Source organism: Rhamphochromis longiceps, linkage group LG12, assembly GCF_057381845.1.
Source record: "Rhamphochromis longiceps isolate RC_006_pf linkage group LG12, R_longiceps_female_GT1.1, whole genome shotgun sequence".
Classification (NCBI taxonomy): domain Eukaryota; kingdom Metazoa; phylum Chordata; class Actinopteri; order Cichliformes; family Cichlidae; genus Rhamphochromis; species Rhamphochromis longiceps.
In genome coordinates, this window is record NC_140568.1 from 8,734,663 (window position 1) to 8,755,199 (window position 20,537).

At 40.6% G+C, this 20,537-nt stretch overlaps 1 protein-coding gene across 1 annotated transcript; it reads left to right on the plus strand.

The window, feature by feature from the left end:
- Positions 1 to 7,731: 7,731 nt before the first annotated feature.
- On the plus strand, positions 7,732 to 19,216 carry LOC146656848 (alpha-1A adrenergic receptor-like). Its single transcript, XM_085424623.1, has 2 exons — positions 7,732 to 9,276; positions 18,640 to 19,216. The coding sequence occupies exons 1-2, from the start codon at positions 8,379 to 8,381 to the stop codon at positions 19,179 to 19,181; spliced, it is 1,440 nt and encodes a 479-aa protein (XP_085280749.1). The 5' UTR covers positions 7,732 to 8,378; the 3' UTR covers positions 19,182 to 19,216.
- Positions 19,217 to 20,537: the final 1,321 nt, after the last annotated feature.

Below are 20,537 nucleotides of genomic sequence, written 5' to 3' on the forward strand. Positions count from 1 at the left end.
GAAAGCGCTGATGCATAAGTGTGCATAAGTAGCCAAATAGCGTTGATTTATTCTTTGTGTTTAATGGGGCTAAATGTCTGGAGCAAACTGGTGAAGTGGTTAAAATACACATGATTTAAGACAACTGTATCCCTCCGAACAGCCATAAGGCACGATCGCGCTGTTATGCTTGATTTATGTAATGCTGTTTTTTGTTGTTTTTACACCCTCCCGTTTTTTAAAACCTCAAATCTGAAGGAAAACTGCGAACAGATCATTTGAATATGAAGAACTGTTTTAAATGTAGCTATAAGGTTTCGGAAGAAAAAGCCAGCCAGCTCCCATGCGTCTCAGGCATGTCTCTGTCAGTTTACTGAGGTGGATGTGACTTTATGTCAGGTGTAGTCCTGCACAGTGGCCTCATCTTATAGAGCTGGGAATTACTCCGCACACCGGTGAAGAGGTTGAGATTGCATCTGAGTCACAATCGCTGTTTACTCCTGGCCAATTAAAGTAACAGCAGACACAGAGAAGCCAGGGTTGCTCAAGCTTTCCTCAACAATATTGCGGATACCTCAGAAGCAGCTGCACATCAGCCATTGTTCTATGGACGCCAAGAAGACAAAGCCTATATTTGGAGCCTATTCTGCAGAGGAGAAAGATGCTTGTATCAGGAGGGACCTTCTGAAAAAGGCAGCTAACAAAATGTAACCGAGCAAGACAGGTAACTTCCAGCTACTTCAGTATGGAGCTGCACACTGTTTTCAGCCACCCTGCAGCATATGTCCTCTTTCACTTTGCAACTCCCTCCGTACAGAGGCATTATAATGAATATTAAACCAATCAGTGCTGGAAGAAAACCTCTCTGCTGGGTCTACAGAGCCAAACGAAATCCCATGGCGTAGTGAAATCAACAGGTTTTTTTTAACAGAATCTAGAAGTAAGCATGTCACTTTTAATTTATCTTAGAAGGAGTTTTAATCATGAGTTTAAGTCTTGTGATTGTAATGTACGAGCCGGGTGGATTAATCAAATTAGGTTTGTTAGGGAGTTTGGCAATCCTTTCCATGCAATTTGGTCAGCTGTCAAGAAAAAGGTTTTTCTTCTCGTTGGAACAGATTTTCTTTGATATAAATGCACAGTGATTGGTAGCCTCTAAATCCTTAATGTGAGACACACTGAGCAGATACCGATACATCTGTTTTATTTATATAGTATAGAGTAAGCATTTGGCGACTGTGGGAAGGAAAAACTACCTTCTGACAGAAAGAAACTTCCAGCAGAACCAGGCGCAGGGAGGGGCAACTATCTGCCACGATCAGTTGGCGGTGAGAGGAGTGAGATAGGACAAAAGACACACTCTATAAGACAGGCAGCGATTAATGATAATGAATTAACTAAATGCAGAGAAGTGTTAAAAAACACACTGTCCCCTGAATCCAAACTGGGAGCTGGTTCCACAGAAGAGGGGTCTGAAGGCTCTGCCTCCCATTCTTTATTTAAATACTCAAGGAACAACAACTCTGAGAGCAAAGTGATCTATTGAGGTTATATGGTACTTTAAGTTCTTTTAAATGGTTCTGATTATTCAAGACTTTGTGTGTGAGGCAGAGAATTTAGAATTTGATACTGGATTAAACTGGGAGTCAATGTTGAGAACATAAACGGATAGAAGGAGCAGATCCTGACAGAGTGGATATATATAGCTGAAGGTGTGACACAGTAAATCATTCAACTTGTTCTCTCAATTGTAACACAGCATATTTATAATACAGTGACAGTATTAATGCAGCGGTTAATATTTTAAGCCGAGGTAACTTAATCTTTTCTACAGTGCGAAATGATGATGGTGTAATGAACTCCCGCATCTCTCCTATGAATACACATGTAGGCCTTTTATTCATAATTACTGTATTAGCATTATTTCCCACATGGGAGGGAGAAGCTCTCAGGTGCTGCCGCATGACGCTGTAATGGCGTACTGCATCATGCCAGCATCAGAGCTCAGCTGAGATATAAAACTTTAAGACAAACATAATAAACATTTGAACATGCAGTGTGGATCAGTTGGTTGTGGGGCCCAGAGGACAAGGCCAGCCACTGACTGACTGTTCGCATTGTTTTGAAACCTGTGGGGCACAGATAGATAGATAGATAGATAGATAGATAGATAGATAGATAGATAGATAGATAGATAGATAGATAGATAGATAGATAGATAGATAGATAGATAGATAGATAGATAGATAGATAGATAGATAGATAGATAGAGACAATGTCAGTGGAAAAGAGGACAACTCAGATGAACTTTTAATTTGGTTTGAAATAAAGCAGCTTAACAAAATCCAAAATTCGTCAACATGGCCACTCTACTTTTACTAGTCTTATCTAATCTACATTTATATAATCTGCACTGACGAGATTAATTTCACATCTGTCAAAGTGGAGGAGTTCATGCGGCACTAAGACATTGTTTAAAAGTCAGAAGACATTCAAACATTCCAAATTAAGTTGTGCACGCATCAATCAGGCCCTCGTACCTCCATGCACGTTGGGCATGCTGTAGTGGAGTCATTGAACTTTATTGTCTCATGTGGCTGGCTTCCTTTATTCCAGCAGTGTCAAACATAAGGCTCGGGGGTCAGAATCGGCCCAGCAAAGACTCCTATCTCAGTCTCTGGATGGCCCAGATTCAAGGAGGGCATACATTTTTGGACTTAACTGTATTTTTACCACTATAAGTTTTACCACTTTTCCTGCTGATAAAGACATAGTCCATACCCATTCATACTATACCAAAGTAGTTGAGTAATAAATAAACAATTTGACAATAAATTCAAAATATCCAACTTCCTGTTGGGTTTAGGGAATGGATTGTAAAAGTTTTCATCCACATGTATCATATCCACATGGATTCTATACATTCGGATGAAACTTAAAGAAAAATATTCTTCACCACTATAAGCTGTGTTCAGGACCAGTGGCAGTAGTACAGCATTGTGTAGTCCTGACCTGAAGCCTTAGGTTTAGCTTTATATCCACTGCTATCAAATGACTATATGTAGATAAGAGGTCCAGGTGCTAAGTTATTAGCAAAATGTTTCCACAGATTATTTGTGCATGAGACAGATAGAGATACCAGATCACAAAATATTTTTAGTTTGAACTGGGAACTTACAACCAGCTCTGTATCTATTTTTTACTCTGTTCTCAGACATAAAATTTGATTTAAGGTTGCATCATTACATCAGTGACGTCACTGATGTAATGATGCAACGTCTGGAATTCTAGCTATTTCCCAACAATAATGTATTTAATCTGAAACCAAACCAGAAAACAATGCCAGAGATGCATGAAAGTGTATTTCTGTCAATTTAGCTCAAATTAAAGCAGGTCAAAATGTGCACATCTCTCTTTGCACGAACCAACAGTAGTCCCCCATAATGCTCTGGAGAAATTTTCCCTGATATTGGTTTTCCGTCACTTCTATATCTCAGTGAAATCTCTCCCCATACTTCTCACTGACATTGTGCAGGTTTGGTGGGAAAACAGTTGACATGAGAATGTAAAAAGTGCATCTTCAGTGATATTCTAGCACTCAGGAGCTGATATGCTTTCAGCATGTTTCCACAACCTCAGCATAATTCTCTGCTCCGTGATTTCCAAGAAATTTCTTGATAACCCGTACCAGTGATTCCCATTTTGCTGATTGAGCTGGCTTCAGTTTCCTTTTGCACTCATCGTCAAGCATCAGTTCACGGACTTCAGGACAAAAACACCTTCCTTAATTTAGATTTTCCTTTTCTTGAGATCCAAATTAGGTCTTAAATCCTGAAACGCTTCAGATTTCTGTTCGGTCATCCTAGTTGTAAAATACTTGGAACATCATAACTAAGACAAATAAATAAATAAACACATCTGCGAGACAAAAACAGTTTCAGATTTGGAGTCAGGAAGTAAAACTGGTTCAAAATGCTTACTGATCAGTGTGTCTGTGTGAAGATTTCTCTAAAAAGGCTTATTTCTACTAAAAAGCTGCTCATTTTTACATGCAAGTCTATAGGAACTGAGTTTTCTCAGGGAGTTAGCTTCAAGTGGACACATCAGGAAGTGTATTTTTTGGCACTTCAGTGTTGCCTTCATCTTCAGCCCAGGATGTTGCTGCTTGGTCTCAACTACTGCAGGATCAGAAACAACAGAGACTGTGGTCTAACAGTGAAGAAAAGGCCTCCTTGACTGAGAAACGCCCAGACTGTGTTCAGCAGAGACTGCTTCCCCAGTTCTGATGCATATGTTTTACAATATTCACAAGTTTTTTGAGAACTACCCCCCTTAAAAATGAGATGAATTTGAAACAAAGAGAAGAAAAAGAAGATGAATGATCTATCAAGATTCAAGTGGGCTTTCACACTGCAGTGCTAAAGCCCACAAATCCTAATTAATCCAGTGCATCAAAGTCAGAGGGAGCAGTTTAAATTTGAACTGTGTGAGGATAAATTCCAAATAACAATCCGTGTAAATTTAACTTTGCAACTAAATTCCTCTTTTTTCTTATCTTATACAAACACATTGCCACAATGGGGGGGAAAAGAGATTGTAATTACCTTTCCTGACCAAAAATATGCAGAAGCCAAAAAATGGCTCTTCTGGGAATTACTTTGTTTAAGCCGTTATCTCAAGATTATGAATTATTTATATAAACTTGCTCTCTTCTGATAACAGATTGCTTCTTTTATACTCTCAATATATATCATACAAACCTGACTTTGTTTTCTCAATCACAAAGTAACTTGGCAGCCTTGGAGATGACCGATCCCCTCATCTGATTACTGAGGAGGAAGTGTGCTCAACTGTGGAGTTATAGATGGTCTAGTCTTCTCCTTAAATAAGGACCCATTTGAACGTTATTTGAATCTACTGCCATGTTAGACGCTGATTGAAGTACAGTGTGATGTGTTTTTAATAGTGTTGATCCACCATGTTGAGGAGATATTAGCTTCAGGAGAGTTAACTTTGTTTTTTCTTCATAGCCTTAAACAATTTATAAACCACTTTGCTTAGCTTTATTTATCATTCTGTGAATAAGAATAATAACGACTGACCAAAGCATCTAAAAATAGCCGCCGCGTGGAGAGCGGCGAGGAAAAAGAAGCCGTTCATTTCAGTAATAAGTTTACTTTATTGCTGATAAAGAGAGAGGGGGAGCGTTTACCAATCTACCTTCCTGTGTGAAATTAAGTGCGCCTTGGCTTTCCTGAGTGTTACGGTTCAATTTATTTTCTGCTTTACAAAGGTGGGAAGGGAAGCCAAGCTCGACAAGAATAGAACCTACGCTAGTGTCGTTATTAAAGTTAGTGATGAATCACCCTCATGCATGAATCACGCATTAGGAATATACTAATTTTATGCATGACGGGTGATTATGAAATGAAAAAGAAATAGAAATGCATAGGGAAAATAGCATATTGTCAATATTTTTGGGACCTCGGCTTCCCTCATAAATTTTGAAAAGCTTTTTTTTTTCTTTTCGGGGGGCTCCCCTGCCCTACTAACATTCCCCCTAGCTCCCCTGTAGTTTGACCGGGCTGGAACTGCACTCGTAATCCCCGATAAATGACAAGAAAACAAGCTTTTGTTTTTGTGTGATTTCTAAAGAAAATGAACTTCCTATCATGACAAAACAAGCACTGTTTTATCTCAGAATAATGGGATAAGTTATGCCCTTATCGCGAGATAAAATCACCAAAAATAACTGCAAATGTTATGAGCTCCCATAAAGCAGAGGGGTCGATTCGGGAAATTGTGCTTCATTTTGTTAAATACATCTGTTATATTTTTCTTGCATGTGGAGCTAGTGCTAACAGACAATGCTCAACATTTAGGATGTTTGAGTCTGAAACTCCATGTTTGTTTGATATGATATTTACCAGGTGTGGTAAAAGGTGCTTGTATAAATGGGTGAATTAGGCATGTTATGTAAAGCTCTTTTGAGTGCTCAGCTATAGTAGAAAAGTGCTATATAAGATTATATGATGAAGCTGTGCTGGACTGATAACTTCCTGGTAGGCAGATTTATTTTTCTTGGGACTCTGCCATGTTATGACAGTGGTATCAATATTTTGATCTAGCTTGGCATATTTTCCCAAGATGTCAAACTAATGTGTTCTTTACAAACATAAGGAGCACAGACTGTGACAACCCTTAACAAATGGTGGAGCTGTAATAACGTGGGTTGTTTTGACCTGTGTCTGTATAAAGGTCGTGGTATGATATTGATTTAAAGGAGGGATCAAGAGCAAAGTCAAGCATATCCTGATGTATTATAGGTCACTTGAAGAACATATAATACACACCGAGCCTTCTGATTGCTGCATTGTTGAAACTTCAGCTATTGTGGTTTTGGCTCACTGTGTATTGTAATGATGAAGTGGTATTCCACATACTGGGAAAAAGAAAGTTTTCACAGGTATCTGTGCAGTCCTGTGAAAAACTAAGTACACCCTTACTGCTTCTATCCTAATTGTGAGGGTAAGTAGCATCTTGGTTATGGTAATCAATGCACTACATCAGGGGTGTCCAATTCCAGGCCTTACGGGCTGGTGTCCTGCAGGTTTTAGATGTGTCCTTGATCCAACACAGCTGATTTAAATGGCTAAATTACCTCTTCAACATGTCTTGAAGGGTGACATCTAAAATATGCAGGACACTGGCCCTTGAGGCCTGGAATTGGACACCCCTGCACTACATGATCAGGAAGCACGAGAAACTCTATAAAAGTAAATATTTTTGGCAGTTTCCTGGCCAAGAGCAGTCAGGTGTGTACTAACAAAATGCCACAATCCAAGAAAAATTCTCCACAAGTTCTCAGATGATCAGATGCTCGGAGAAATTGAAAAACAAAAAACAAAAACAAGAGCTACAACTCAGCCTTTACAGGCCCTAAGTTAGCATGTTCAACACTTAAGTTCATGACAGTACAATTAGACAAAGAATGAACAAGAATGGCTTGTTGTGAAGTGTTACCAGGAGAAAATAGCTCAGGTTTGCAAAGTAGCATATGAACAAACCACTTGAACAATGTGCTTTGGATAGAAGAGACCAAAGTGCAGCTGCTTGGCCAGAATCCACAGGACCACATTTGATGAAAACCAAACACAGCTTATCAACACCTCATAGAACTGTCAGCACGGTGTGGAGGGCTGATGATTGGGGCTTGTTCTGCAGACACAGGACTTAGGCACCTTGTAATCATTGAGCAATGAACACTACTGTATGCAAAAGTATTTTAGAGTCAAATGTGTGACCCAAACAGCACAATGGTGGCAAAAGCTGTTGCAATAATTCAGTCAAAGTCCAGACTCCTCCAATCTGGTGCTGTGGGGGAACCTTAAAGAGAGCTGTCTGCACACATAAATGAATGCACGCAAACAGAGTGGGCCAAAGGTCTTTGATAAAAATGTGAGAAACGGATGAAGTTGAACAGAAAAAAACTTTATTCTAGTTACTGCTGCTAAAAGCAGCTCCACAAGCTAATGAATGGGGTGTTTTTCACCAGCCTGTATAGTCCTGTGAAAAGTTTTCACAGAACTGTTAGTTTCTCAGTTTGTTAGCCTCACTTTGGGTTGATCCCATTATCAAGACGAGACAGTGGTGACATTGATTTGACAACAGCTGTGGCTCAGACATTGTCTCCCGCCCACCTTCTTGATAGAGCTGAGCAGCGGTATACAAAAAAAACAATGAGCTGAACAAGGATGAATGCTTTCATGTTTCACTGTATGTGACGGACGTGTCTTCTTCTGTTTCTCTTTTCAAAGGCGCTGGACGTTACTGAAGCTGAAGCTGCGTTCAACACACAAGCCTGGATGTTGATTTCTCACCTGCTGCTCCCAGGAAAACTGGTTTCAACAGACTTTAATTTTCAGTCCAAACAGTGATTTTTTTCATGTATTTTTTTGGTTCAGAGAACATTCAAAGACTTCCTAAATCGCTCACCTCCAATCTGTCTCTTGTATTTGTAATGCATTTTTAACAGTGGTTTGTACCAGCTGCATAAAAACAGTCAGTTTTAACATCATTAACATTTTCAAGATGGATTACTCGATTTTAGCTCAGTAGTTTTCGTTTGCATATATTATATTTCTCTTTCAGTGGTTCTGCATGCAACTTGTCCTTTTATTTTCCTTGATGCATTGCCAACGTAATGGCTCATTTGCTCGAGGCATCATCATTCAAATTATGTTTTGACAAGACAGACTTAATGTGATCATTACTCTAATGGCTTTTATGAGAATGGCCTGATGTCTACTCTCTCTAGTAGTGAACTTAAATAGGTGTGCGCTTCAGTCTACCACTTCTGCACAGGCCAGTTGTTGAGTACCAGCATTGTACTGGAACTAATGATTCCTGTGCTGGACAATATGACCCCAGCTCCCCTGACACAGAACTGTTCCAACTGCAGCCACGTTTTAGTCCCAGAGCTCAATGTGGTCAAGGCTGTGGTTTTGGGTCTGGTGCTTGGTCTCTTCATTGGGTTTGGAGTCGTGGGAAACATTCTGGTGATCCTCTCGGTGGTTTGCCATCGAAACTTGCGGACAGTCACGCATTATTTCATAGTTAATCTGGCAGTGGCAGATTTGCTGCTGAGCTCCACCGTACTGCCGTTCTCTGCCATTTTGGAAATCCTGGATCGATGGGTATTTGGACGGGTTTTTTGTAATGTTTGGGCAGCTGTGGATGTGCTCTGCTGCACGGCTTCTATCATGAGCCTCTGTGTAATATCTGTGGACCGCTACATTGGAGTAAGCTACCCCCTGCGTTACCCATCAATCGTTACAAAACGCAGGGCTTTCTTGGCACTGATGCTGCTCTGGGTGCTGTCTGTCATCATATCTATTGGACCTTTGTTTGGCTGGAAAGAGGCGCCGCCCGAGGACGAGTCCATTTGTAAGATCACAGAGGAGCCGGGCTACGCGATCTTCTCTGCAGTGGGCTCCTTCTACCTTCCTCTGACCATCATACTGGTAATGTACTGTCGGGTCTATGTGGTAGCTCACAGAGAGAGCCAGGGCCTGAAAGAGGGCCACAAGACAGAGAAGTCCGATTCAGAGCAGGTGATTCTCAGGATACACCGAGGCAATGCAACTGTCTCAGATGACGAGGCCCTTCGCAATCGCACACATTTTGCTCTGAAGCTGCTGAAATTCTCTCGTGAGAAGAAGGCTGCCAAGACCTTGGGCATTGTGGTTGGCTGCTTCGTGTTGTGCTGGCTCCCCTTCTTCCTGGTGCTACCCATTGGTGAGTATTATCATGTTCATCTTGCATGTAATTCCTAATGTCAAGAGCCAGATTTCTCAGGGCAAATCAAATTTTAACCAGAGCAGAAAATATATTACTTACAAGACTGAAAGGGAATACCTCAACAGTTTGGAAAGGAAGGTTACTTTACTTCAGTGCAATTTTATTTTATTTATATAGCACCAAATCACAATGACAGTCACCTCAAGGCACTTTATAGAACAAGGTAATGACCCTACAGTAGTACAGAAAAAACCCCAACAATCAGACAATTCCTATGAGCAAGCACTTTGGCGACAGTGGGAAGGAAAAACTAGCAAAACCAGGCTCAGGGAGGGACAACTACTGCTGCAAATGGTTGGGGGGAGATGGGAGGAAGGCCAAGCAAAAGACACACTTTGGAAGAGAGACAGAGATAATTAATAACTAATGATTAAATGCAGAGTGCTATATAAGCACACAGGTATTGCAAAGAAGAGAGTGAAGAAGAAACACTCAGCAGCAGCTGAGGTCTATTGCAGCGTAACTAAGGTCAGGGTTCAGGGTCACCTGATCCAGCTCTATCAAAAAGGAAAGTTTTAAGTCTAATGCTAAAAGTAGAGAGGGTGTCTGTCTCAATCCAAACTGGGAGCTGGTTTCACAGAAGAGAGGCGTAAAAGCTGAAGGCGCTGCCTACCGTTCTACTTTTAAATACTCTAGGACAACAAGTAAGCCCGCAGTCAGAGAGTGAAGAGCTCCATTGGGGTGATACGGCACTATGAGGTCTTTAAGATAAGATGGGGCCTGATTATTAAAAAACCTTGTATGTGAGGAGAAGGATTGATTCTGGATTTAACAGGAAGCCAGGGGGGAAAAGCCAGTTAGGGAAAAATGTGCTCTCACTTTCTAGTCCCTGTCAGTTCTCTCTCTGCAGCATTTTGGATCAAATGAAGTCTTTTCAAGGAGTGAAATTTGAATCCTGACACCACTCGGGGGCAAATATGAATGAATAATATAGACAGACTGAAAAAAGTGGACAGCTAGCCAAGCGCTCTTCCAAGCTTATGAACTGACTCTTTAAACGTTTTTGTTTAATGGATTTGAGAACCCGGGTGTAAAAATGGGAAATTACGGTTTCATTGGATCTGGTGTTGTCACCTGCCTTAACTCCTGCCTCTGGTTTCCCATTGAATGGACAAATACTCTCATTTCATCTAACTCTCAGTATCAATGGGGGAAAAAAAGCATATTTCTTAGAAATGTCACTGGAGCACAGACAGTCAATGATACCCTCTGCAACCATTTAATCAATAACGTTTCACAAATTAAAAATAGGTCCATATATGTGATTACCTACTCCTACGCATGAGTCAGACCACTTTCAGGAAGCAATTCAACATCTGAATTTATTCCCATTACATACTCATTGATCAATTTATTCTACGGTCATGTTTTTAAGTGCTGGCTAATTTCATAGTTAGATGATGTTAAGTGAATGCCTCCTTTGTGGGATGACATTGAGGTTACTCGCATTCAGATGAGCTTGTGGCCTCTGGAGCGCTGTAGTAAATGCTTTGGACTCGGCCAGGTAGTCGTTCTATAAATAGGCTCTATAAATCTTTCAGATCACTGTCATCCTCCACTGCTCCCCGTCTGTAAACAAAAGGACTAAAATTGAGACCAAGATATATTTCAAACCAGACCCTTGAATGGCATGTCGAGCCATTTTTCTCCCTCGTGTTTGTGACTCCCTTCATCATGGGGGCAGATCTTTAGTGACAGATAAAGCCTTTCGGACTGAGGCCAGACTTCATATGATGGTCTTTAAGTCTTCAAGTGCGCCGGGTTCAATGAAGATGAGCTCAAAGGGAAATAATCAAACGACTTGTAGACCTGTGCGCTGCAAGTGCTGTTGTCAATCATGCAAAAAGGAAATCTGAACCAAGTAGATATGAGATACGGCAAAATCCTAACAAATCCTGCAGGGTTTGTATTTATTCCATGCTCTCATGCTTGTAAATATAGCTGCCACCATTTGGCTGAGTAGCTCCTGACTGGGAAATGAGGCAAAGCCTTGGCTCACGAATGCTCCCTTACTAATACTGGCGTCACAGTGCATACCGCTGCCACATAAGTCTGTGGACAATGATAGATTCAGCAATGAATCACAAAGCACTGGTGTAGTTCTGACGTGTACAGCTGGATAAGTCTTGATTGCATCATTTCGATTATGGAGTAGATATTATTTAAATTAATATCCATAATAACTGTGGGCTGAGAGGCAAGACTGAGATAGTCTGGACATGTGCAGAGGAGTGATAGTGGATACACTGGATAAAGAATGTTGAGGATGGAGCTGACAGGCAGGAGGAAAAGAGGAAGACCAAAGAGAAGATGTGAAGTGAAGCCAGGCATGCAGAGGGTCAGTGTGACAGAAGAGGATGCTAGGGTTAGGGGGAAGTGGAAGCAGATCCAATGTAATAATTACAAGACTTTAATTATGGAAGTAATTTAAATGGGTGTTAAAAGGCTCTGTATCTATCTGTGGATTGTCCTTGATATGTACCGAGTCCTTCTTTGGAACTACAACACGTGCAAAGCATCAATCAGTTTATTTTCTTTACCATTTAGCCAGTTCAGGGTCAGGTGGTGGGGGCTAGAGCCAATCTCAGCTGACAATGGATGAGAGGCAGAGGACACGCTAAACAGGTACCCAGTCCATCATGGGGATAACACAGAGAGACAGACAATCACTCACTCACTACCACACCCAAGGCCAATTTGGCATCAACAGTTAAGCTAACAACAATCTCTTTGGAAGGAAACAGGTGGCTGAGAGGCGACAGTGTCACCGTAGCGTGAAGCATGCCCTCGCTGACATAAAGAACAGCTTCACAGGGTGTCCTCGTGTTATCGTGATATGTTAAGAAACTGAAGATGAACTGAAATGTTTCCTGTCTCCAGCCCCAGCCAGGAGTCTTTATTCTTAAAAACCTCTGACTCAGAGTGTCAGTGGGTGTCGAGTGTCTTTTTAAACTAGAGATGATGAACCTTTTTTTCCCCCCTAAGAGTTATTTTTGGATGTATTGAGAAGAAAGACAGGAACTTTGGGAGAAAGAGCAGGGAATTACACACAGCCCTGTAGACACATGCTGATAAACATTTTTAAATGAACAATGGGTCAAATATCTATGTGTTAGGTGGTTCTTATTTTATTCATCTATCACACATACACTGATGGTTGCACTGGAGGCTATTTGGGGTTCGGTAACTTCCCCCGGGGACACTTCAGCATGCAGCCTGGAGGAGCTGCTGATTAAATTTTCCGGTTAGTAGACAACCCATTCATGTTCTATACTTAACTTAAATCAGAAAAAGACTTCAGTGGACTGAAGTCTGATAAAAGTGAAAGAATGATAAAAATGAGGCTTTAGGAAAAACATGCATCCTGCAGTTTGAAGTTAAAATATTTCCCTAATTAAAATATTTTGATTATATTCTACATGTTCCATTTGATTGCAGTGAAATAAACACACCTATTAATCCAGCCAAAATATTCTCAGCTTAATTAACTTAGTGTTGGGTCTTTATTTTTTTATTATTTTAGTTATAAAAAGAGAAGTTTATTGTTGGGGCTCTTTTACTTTGGACAAGCACATGTAATTTAACTTTAAATTCTCAAATTAAAAACTGAAAAAAAATGTTAGTTGAATACAGTCATCATTCATTACTCTCATCTTAAATGAAACATGTACAAAAAACATCAGCCAAACAGCCTGAAATTAACTTTCCCTTTTTAGCAGATTAAAGCAGATAAGCAGATTATGACCACCAGCGCGATAGTTAATAACCCAGCTACCAACTTGTGGTGTCGCAGATTTGCTTTTCTAACATGAAGGTAAATAAAACAGAAGCTGCACAATTTAACTGTGACAGAGCAAGGATAGTATTTTAGCAAATGTCTGTAATTTACTGCAAATATGGAACTTTTACCAACACGCCCACTCTGAACACTAAAATATTACTGAAGCATATGGACAAAAGTACTGGCCCACCTACACATTACACCTACAGGAGCTGCTCGACCATGGAAGACCATGCCACAACGCTCACGGCGCACAGTTTTTATGCTAATGTTGATGCCAGAGGAGGTTTGGAGCTCTGCAGTCATGAAGTCAGAAGAGCGTCAGATACTTTTACGCACTTGGTGACCCCGCTACGTAACTTCACGTGGTCTGCCACTTCGTGACCGAGTTGCTGTGCCTCCTAAATGTTTCCACTTTGCACAAAATCACATGAAAGTGGCTGTGATATATCTAGGATGAAAGAAATTTCACAGACTGACTCGTTACAATACTACCATCTGTTACAGCACCATGCTCTTTAAAACATTAATTCTTTCAGTAGTTTTACAGGTAGACTGCATGGATAAATCTGTGGCAACAGGACTGAAAACACATGAATTCAAAGTTTAAGAGCTATGGCCTTTTTGTCCATACATCATACTCAAATATGTACTCAAATTTAAAATGGAGATGATGTAATCTGCAAAATAGCCAACACATTGTTCACAAAGTCACAGAAAGTTAAAAGTCTACTCTCAGTGTGCACACAGTACATTTAAAACACAGGAGTTGTGGCAACACAAGCACAATCTTTCCCTACAGCCTGCTCAGCTCCAGCATGTATCACGGATGGTTAAGTTAAGGTGGTCTGAACTGGACTTCTAGGGAGAGATGGAAAAAAATAACATTTGCACAGGAACCAGTCCAGAGTTACAAATGGAGATGACCCTGCAGGGGAGATGTCATGGAGCTTTTTAATCACACGTGAAGTGGTTTTGGCTGTAATGTGATTGGCTGCGGGGTACGAGCTAAAAGAGTGAGAGTAAGGTAACGGCTGCAGGGGACAAAGAAATCTTCAAACCTGTGTGAGAGAAGCTGTTTATGAATTTAGCCTCTGCAGACAATTAACAGCAGGAAGGGGTACAGACTTATCAAGGTTGCGTAATAGGCAGCGTTAGGTGATTGGGTATGCAGAGCCCATCTGGCTTGCTAGCCTAGCCCGCTAGGAGAAATAAGACATGCTTGCCAGGAGCAACACACTCAGCAACCAGACAGCAACGAGGAAAATGCCTGAAATTTCTTGTGAGACCGAAGCCAGTCACCTGCCTACACTTCACCCAACCTTGCTAGAGGCCTAGTGTCAGAACTCTGTGCTCAGTTTGGTTTGCTTCAAGTTAAACTCAAACCTTAAAAACCTCACTGCTGAGAAAACAACATAAATAAAAGGGAAAAGCAAAAGAAAAATAGCTAGCTAGTTTAATTATATACCATGGCAATCCATTCATATTTCATTTAAAGGTCATCTGCAGCATTCATTTATTTTTTTTCCAGTTTTTCAAGTTAAGGGCACACAGAGTGCTACATAATATTAATAATAAAAAGAATATAAAACTGAAATACTATACAAGTAAATATAACCATTGTAGTGAATACAATAATTCCAAAAATGATACTAAAACTGAAGATGATAAGAAAATGAATGAAAAGGATTTAAATAAAACTATAATATCTCAGACTGGTACTTGACCAAGTGACCAAGCAATCAAGCCTTACTACCTTTAAATGAATTTTACTAAACAATTTTCTAGCATATTTTAAGACTGAAAGCATTCCATAATATAGACTCACTGGCCACTTTCTTCAGTACACCTTGCTAGCATTGCCTTGGTCCCCTTTTTTCTTTACAACTGCTTTAATTCTTCATTGCAAAGATTCAACGAGGTGCTGGAGATGAGATGTGAATCTCCTGTTCGGCCACATCCCAGAGGTGCTCTATTGGATTGAGATCTTATGACTGTGGAGCCCATTAGAGTCCAGTGAACTCATTGTCATGTTCAAGAAACCAGTTTGAGATGATGTGCGCTTTGTGACATGGTGCGTTATCCTGCTGGAAGTAGTCACCAGAACATTGGCACACTATGGTCATAAAGGGATGATGTCCATCCCTATATGACCACATTACTCAGTCAGTGACAATACTCAGATATGCAGTGGTGTTTAAACGTTGCTCATTTGGTAATAAGGGGCCCCAATATCCCCTACATCATTACACCACCAGCAGAAACAGCCTGAAACGTTGATACATGAAAGCACTGATCAGTGCTTTCATGTTGTTTATGTCAAAATCTAACCCTACTGTCTGATTGTTACAGCACAGGATTCTTCTTGTCTTCTCTATTTTCCCTTTTTCAGAGAAAATCTGAAAAAGTCAACTTCAGCCTGTCATCTCGACCATGCATATATATCTAAATTCATTGTGTTGCTGCCATGTGATTGGTTGACTTTTTTTTTTTTTTTTGCATTGACAAGCAGTTGAACAGGTGTATCTAATGAAGTGGCCACGAGTGTATGGAAGTAATAGTCTTAATACAGATAGTACTGTCAAAATGAGCAACAAATAGACAACCTTTGTTTCCTTATTGCAGCTGAAGGCAACATAGCACGAATAAGAGTTATACAGGCACTGATTATATTTAAATTGAGCTTAAATATGATTAAAATCAGTTTGAAAAACAGGAAACAAATGGGTTAAACAAAATAACAATAAACATAATACATAAGCACCTAAATTAGATTAAAAATTTGGAAATGTTACAGTTTCAGAGATTTATGGAAGATTTTATTTTTATTTTTTTGGCCCTTGATGTAAATATATGGGGACATTTGCTTATTTTCTTTCCAATGATGGCAGCTTCCATGCTGGTCCCGTCTTCTCTATAGTTCTTGATATACTTTAATGCAGTCTTAAAACTCTTTGAGAAATTAAGAACAACAAAAACACGACATCTAGAGCTCTGAACACACAGCGTGCTGTATATCCACATTCAGGGAGCGCTGATCATGTGATCATATTCATCACTCTTACATATGTCGCACTGTTCAGATTAAAAGTGTCAGTGGATGCAGACGCTAAACCGGATTAATATCACATCCCATGCAAGCAGCTGGCTGGAAATTTTCAATCTGAATGAATTCAATCAGCAGAAAAACAAAAAACAAAAATGTGTGCATTCAGCAGCAGACACCGCTGCATCATTGAGTGCGTCAACACATTCACCCAACAGTTGCACTCCTCTTCTATTTTTATTCCAACAATGAATCTATCAAGGGGTACGGGCAATAATAGAATTGGGGGGTTTTGGCACAGCTGGGGATAAAATGCATTAGCTGCATAGCCAGGCACAAAATAATTTGCTCTCCAACTCTCTCCGCCTCTCCTTTCTATCCATCTCTATATCACAATCACATTTTTTTTTCTCCCGAGGCTTAACCCTCTCAGGAGCTTGGCCAATAAAACATTTCACAAGGCAGCTTCTCTCCTGCCTCTGAATGTTTAATGTTTCACTGCCAGCCACTGAATACAATGAGGACTAGGCCTGCATGTAATGCGTCCATTAAGCCATTACCTTTGCCACTTCATTAAAGATCCCACTCACATTCCCCGCTCGCTCTAATCAAAAGCAGCACAGTATCCGGGATCAATTTTAATAAAATCCTTAACCTTGGCGGCAAAGAGGAAGCTTCTATCAAGTGGAACTTGGATAAAACAATTAGAAATAAAGTGTGACACGTAGACGGGTGAAGTGGTGTGATTTCCAACAGCTTGGGATCATGTGTTCTTTTTTTTTTCCATATATTTTTATTGAAATTTTTTATAGTACAATACAAACAAATGTTGAACAACCTCACATTCACACATCCATCCATACATCAGACCTGCCTACATCACATTCAAATGTAGAAATGAGCATAGTTCTCACAGTAATACAAAAATACAATGGGTTAGGATAGACAAGATTTTCCCTTCCTTCCCTTCTTCTTTTCCTTCTTTTTCATAAATGTCCTTCACCTCCACTCCCTAAAATTTCCATATATGGCTTCCACATATTCACAAAGTCCCATTGTTTGCCCTTGGCAATATATGTCAGTCTTTCCAGGCCTAGAGAAACTGCAATTTCCTTCTTCCAGAGTCCCATGGAGGGAGCATCCATACTCCTCCAACATAGCGCAATGGCTCTTCTGGCTTGAAGTAGTCCATAGTCCAGTAATTTAGTTTTTTTCCCCGATTGCTTAAATTCCCTTGGATATATTCCAAGTACACAGAGTTTTCCTTTTAAAGGGATTTTTACCTTAAACACTTCGGACAGATATTTGATAACATCTTTCCAAAAGTCCTGGATTTTAGGACACTCCCATAGACAATGAAGAAGAGTTCCTTTTTCAACTAAACATTTAGTACAGATGGCCGGAATATCATTGGACATATGATGAAGCTTGACAGGTGTTATATAGGTTCTCATGAGCCATTTATATTGCAGTAGTTTAAAGCGTGTGTTTATTGTTTGTTTTTGTGCTTTTAAGCAAGCCTGGTTCCAGTCATTTTCATCTATGTCCTCTTGGATCTCCCTTCTCCAAGCATCCAGTTTATCTGCTGCTGAGTCTTTGGAGGAAAGCATCAGTAAATTATAATATATAGAGAGAAAACCTTTCCCTTTTGTATTCTTAATGCATACCTCCTCTATTTTTGTCAATGGTGGAAGTTCAGCAATCCTTTGCAGTTTTGATGACAAATAGTTTTTCAATTGTAAATATTTAAAAAAGTGCTTTGGGGGTATTAAATATTTTTTACACAACTGATCAAATGTGAGCAGCATGCCATCTGCATATAGGTCTTTAATTTTTTTTTAATGCCTTTATTTTTCCATATTTTAAATCCTCCATCACTTTTACCAGGCGTGAACTTTTCATTTCCCCAAATAGGGGTAAATTGCGAAAGCGATGGAGGATCGCCCACATATTTATGAGCTGCATGCCAAATTATAATTGTATTTTTCAAGAAAGGGTTCCTTGTATTTTTTTTAATGTCTTAGTGTCTGAAGAATATAGAGAAGTGTGTAAGGGAAGATCTGGAACAGATTTTTGCTCAGGGATCATGTGTTCTTTAAAAAAAACACAAATAGAGCACAGCATGTAATTGGAGCTCTGAAAACTGGCTCAAATTTGGTTTAGCCACAGTAACAGCACAGCTCGAGGCAGCGTTGGTCAGTTAACCACTTCAATCCAGACTGAAGCAGCTCAATAACTACTGGATGAACTGTTATGAATTGCATATCCGGAGGATGAGCGCTAGTGATTTGTCCCGAGAAAGGTGACTAGTAAAATGTCTTGAATGGCAGATTCTGTTTAGGTGTGCGAAACAAACATTGTGCGACAGAATGCTCCCACAGATTTATATACCTGAGGGCCACATCATCCCCGAGAGCTCCCAGTCATCTCTATCTTTTATTATGTCTCTGATGTGTGTCTGATGTCCCTGCAGGTTCAATCTTCCCTGCATACAGACCTTCAGACACCGTCTTCAAGATCACCTTCTGGCTCGGTTACTTCAACAGCTGCATCAACCCCATCATCTACCCATGCTCCAACCAGGAGTTTAAAAAAGCTTTCCAGAGTTTACTTGGAGTTCACTGTTTGAGGACGACTCCCAGACCACACCACCATCATCAGAGTCAGATGCAGGGTCACGGCCAGCCCCTCACCCTGGGCCTCGACAGCAGGGGGCCTCCTTCTCGGCTCAGCCCCTCCTCCTCCATGGCCCTCTCGAGAACTCCTTCCTCCAGGGACAGCCGGGAATGGAAGGTCTTTTCCGGAGCCCCCGCGGGCGATTCTGGACCAGCTGAAACGAGCAGAGCAAAAGTGGCCAAACTCTGCAATAAAAGCTTACATCGGACCTGCTGCTGCATCCTCAGGGCCAGGACTCCCCCGCGGGAGTCCGGCTGCGCCCACCCCACCTCCACCAGAAACCTTCCCACCATTAAAATCCATCAGCTGTCCCTATCGGAAAAAGGAGAGCCAGTATAGCCACTGTATCGCTTCATCCATTTGTTATGAGTAGCCTTTCAAGGTCGCACATGAGAATAAATGCCCTTTTCCTCCGTTAACATCACAATGGAATGAGCTGGTGGTGAAATAATGGCTGCTTTTACATTTCAATTTCAAATTTCATCTCAGCTTTGAAAGCTTTCTGTGATTTTTTTTTTTAATCTTGATGTTATCACAAGAAAGCAGATTTTTAGCTTTGCACTGCAAGATACAGCTAATAAGGGAAACGATCAAATCTGGGAAGTGCTCGTATGAAGAAAAACCAAAAAGAGCAAAAGATTTTCTATATGTTTACACATTTTATATTCAAGAAAAGCAGTTGAAATGTCTAAAGCTGTGACGAGGGGGGCTCTTATATATTGCATGAGTTCGACAATAATTTCTGAAATGCTGATCAGTGGTGCTCCTGTTGTCTCCAGATTTTGCTTCCTGCTCCTGTGGTGAAATTGTTGCTTGTGTACTGCTCTGTACACAGTGGAAACCGAGAGACCTCACATACTTCTGTGTCACATACAATAAATTTGTAAGACATACTCCTAGCAAGGGATTCATGAGGACATTTTTGGACCTTTGTGTTATTTATTCTCTTTGTTTTCTTTTTCTTTTTAAAATGTTCTTTTTTCTGTCAAACTGGGTTTTATTTGCCTAATATATAGCCCCTCAGCATTTCTAGTTCATCTATTCACATTCCCACAATTACATGTACCTCTGAGCTGTGCCAGATGGATGTCTTAATATACTTGAGTGGAATTTTAACTGACCTTGTGGTTGCTGGCCTCAATCCTGACCGACTCCAAGCCTCTTAGAAAAATTTACCAGATTTAGCGATGTCATGATAAGTCACACACAGTCTCAGGCTTTCTTCTCTCAGTCTCTACTCTTTGTGTTTCTGTCCTTTTTTTTTGGTTTTTGTTGGGGGGTTTTTTAGCCACATTTCACACAGAAAGAAGATCTTTGCTTTGGCCTTCGTCAGGTCTTCGGTGTGCGCTGTCTAGTGTACTTCTTCTTATGTGAGTGTTCAGTGGGAGTTCCAGACTGCAAAGTGTCTTTGTTTACGCAGAGGCATCAAAGGGCAAAGGACAACCTCTGCCAGCGCTATCGATTTGTTTTCTCCTGCTGCTCACTCTGTAGCACCATGGTGTACTCTCTTTGTGGGTGCGAGGAGGAAGAGATGCGCTCGGCATCTTTAAGCCAGTCTTCCTCTCTGTACGCTGGAGTTCAGTCGTAAAAGGGGAGTCGACAGCTTTCAACCCCAGGGGAGGGACCCGGCAGTGCAGCCGGAGTGCTCATCTGTGTCCGAGCTGTCATTGACTGTGAACCTGTAAATCACACGTC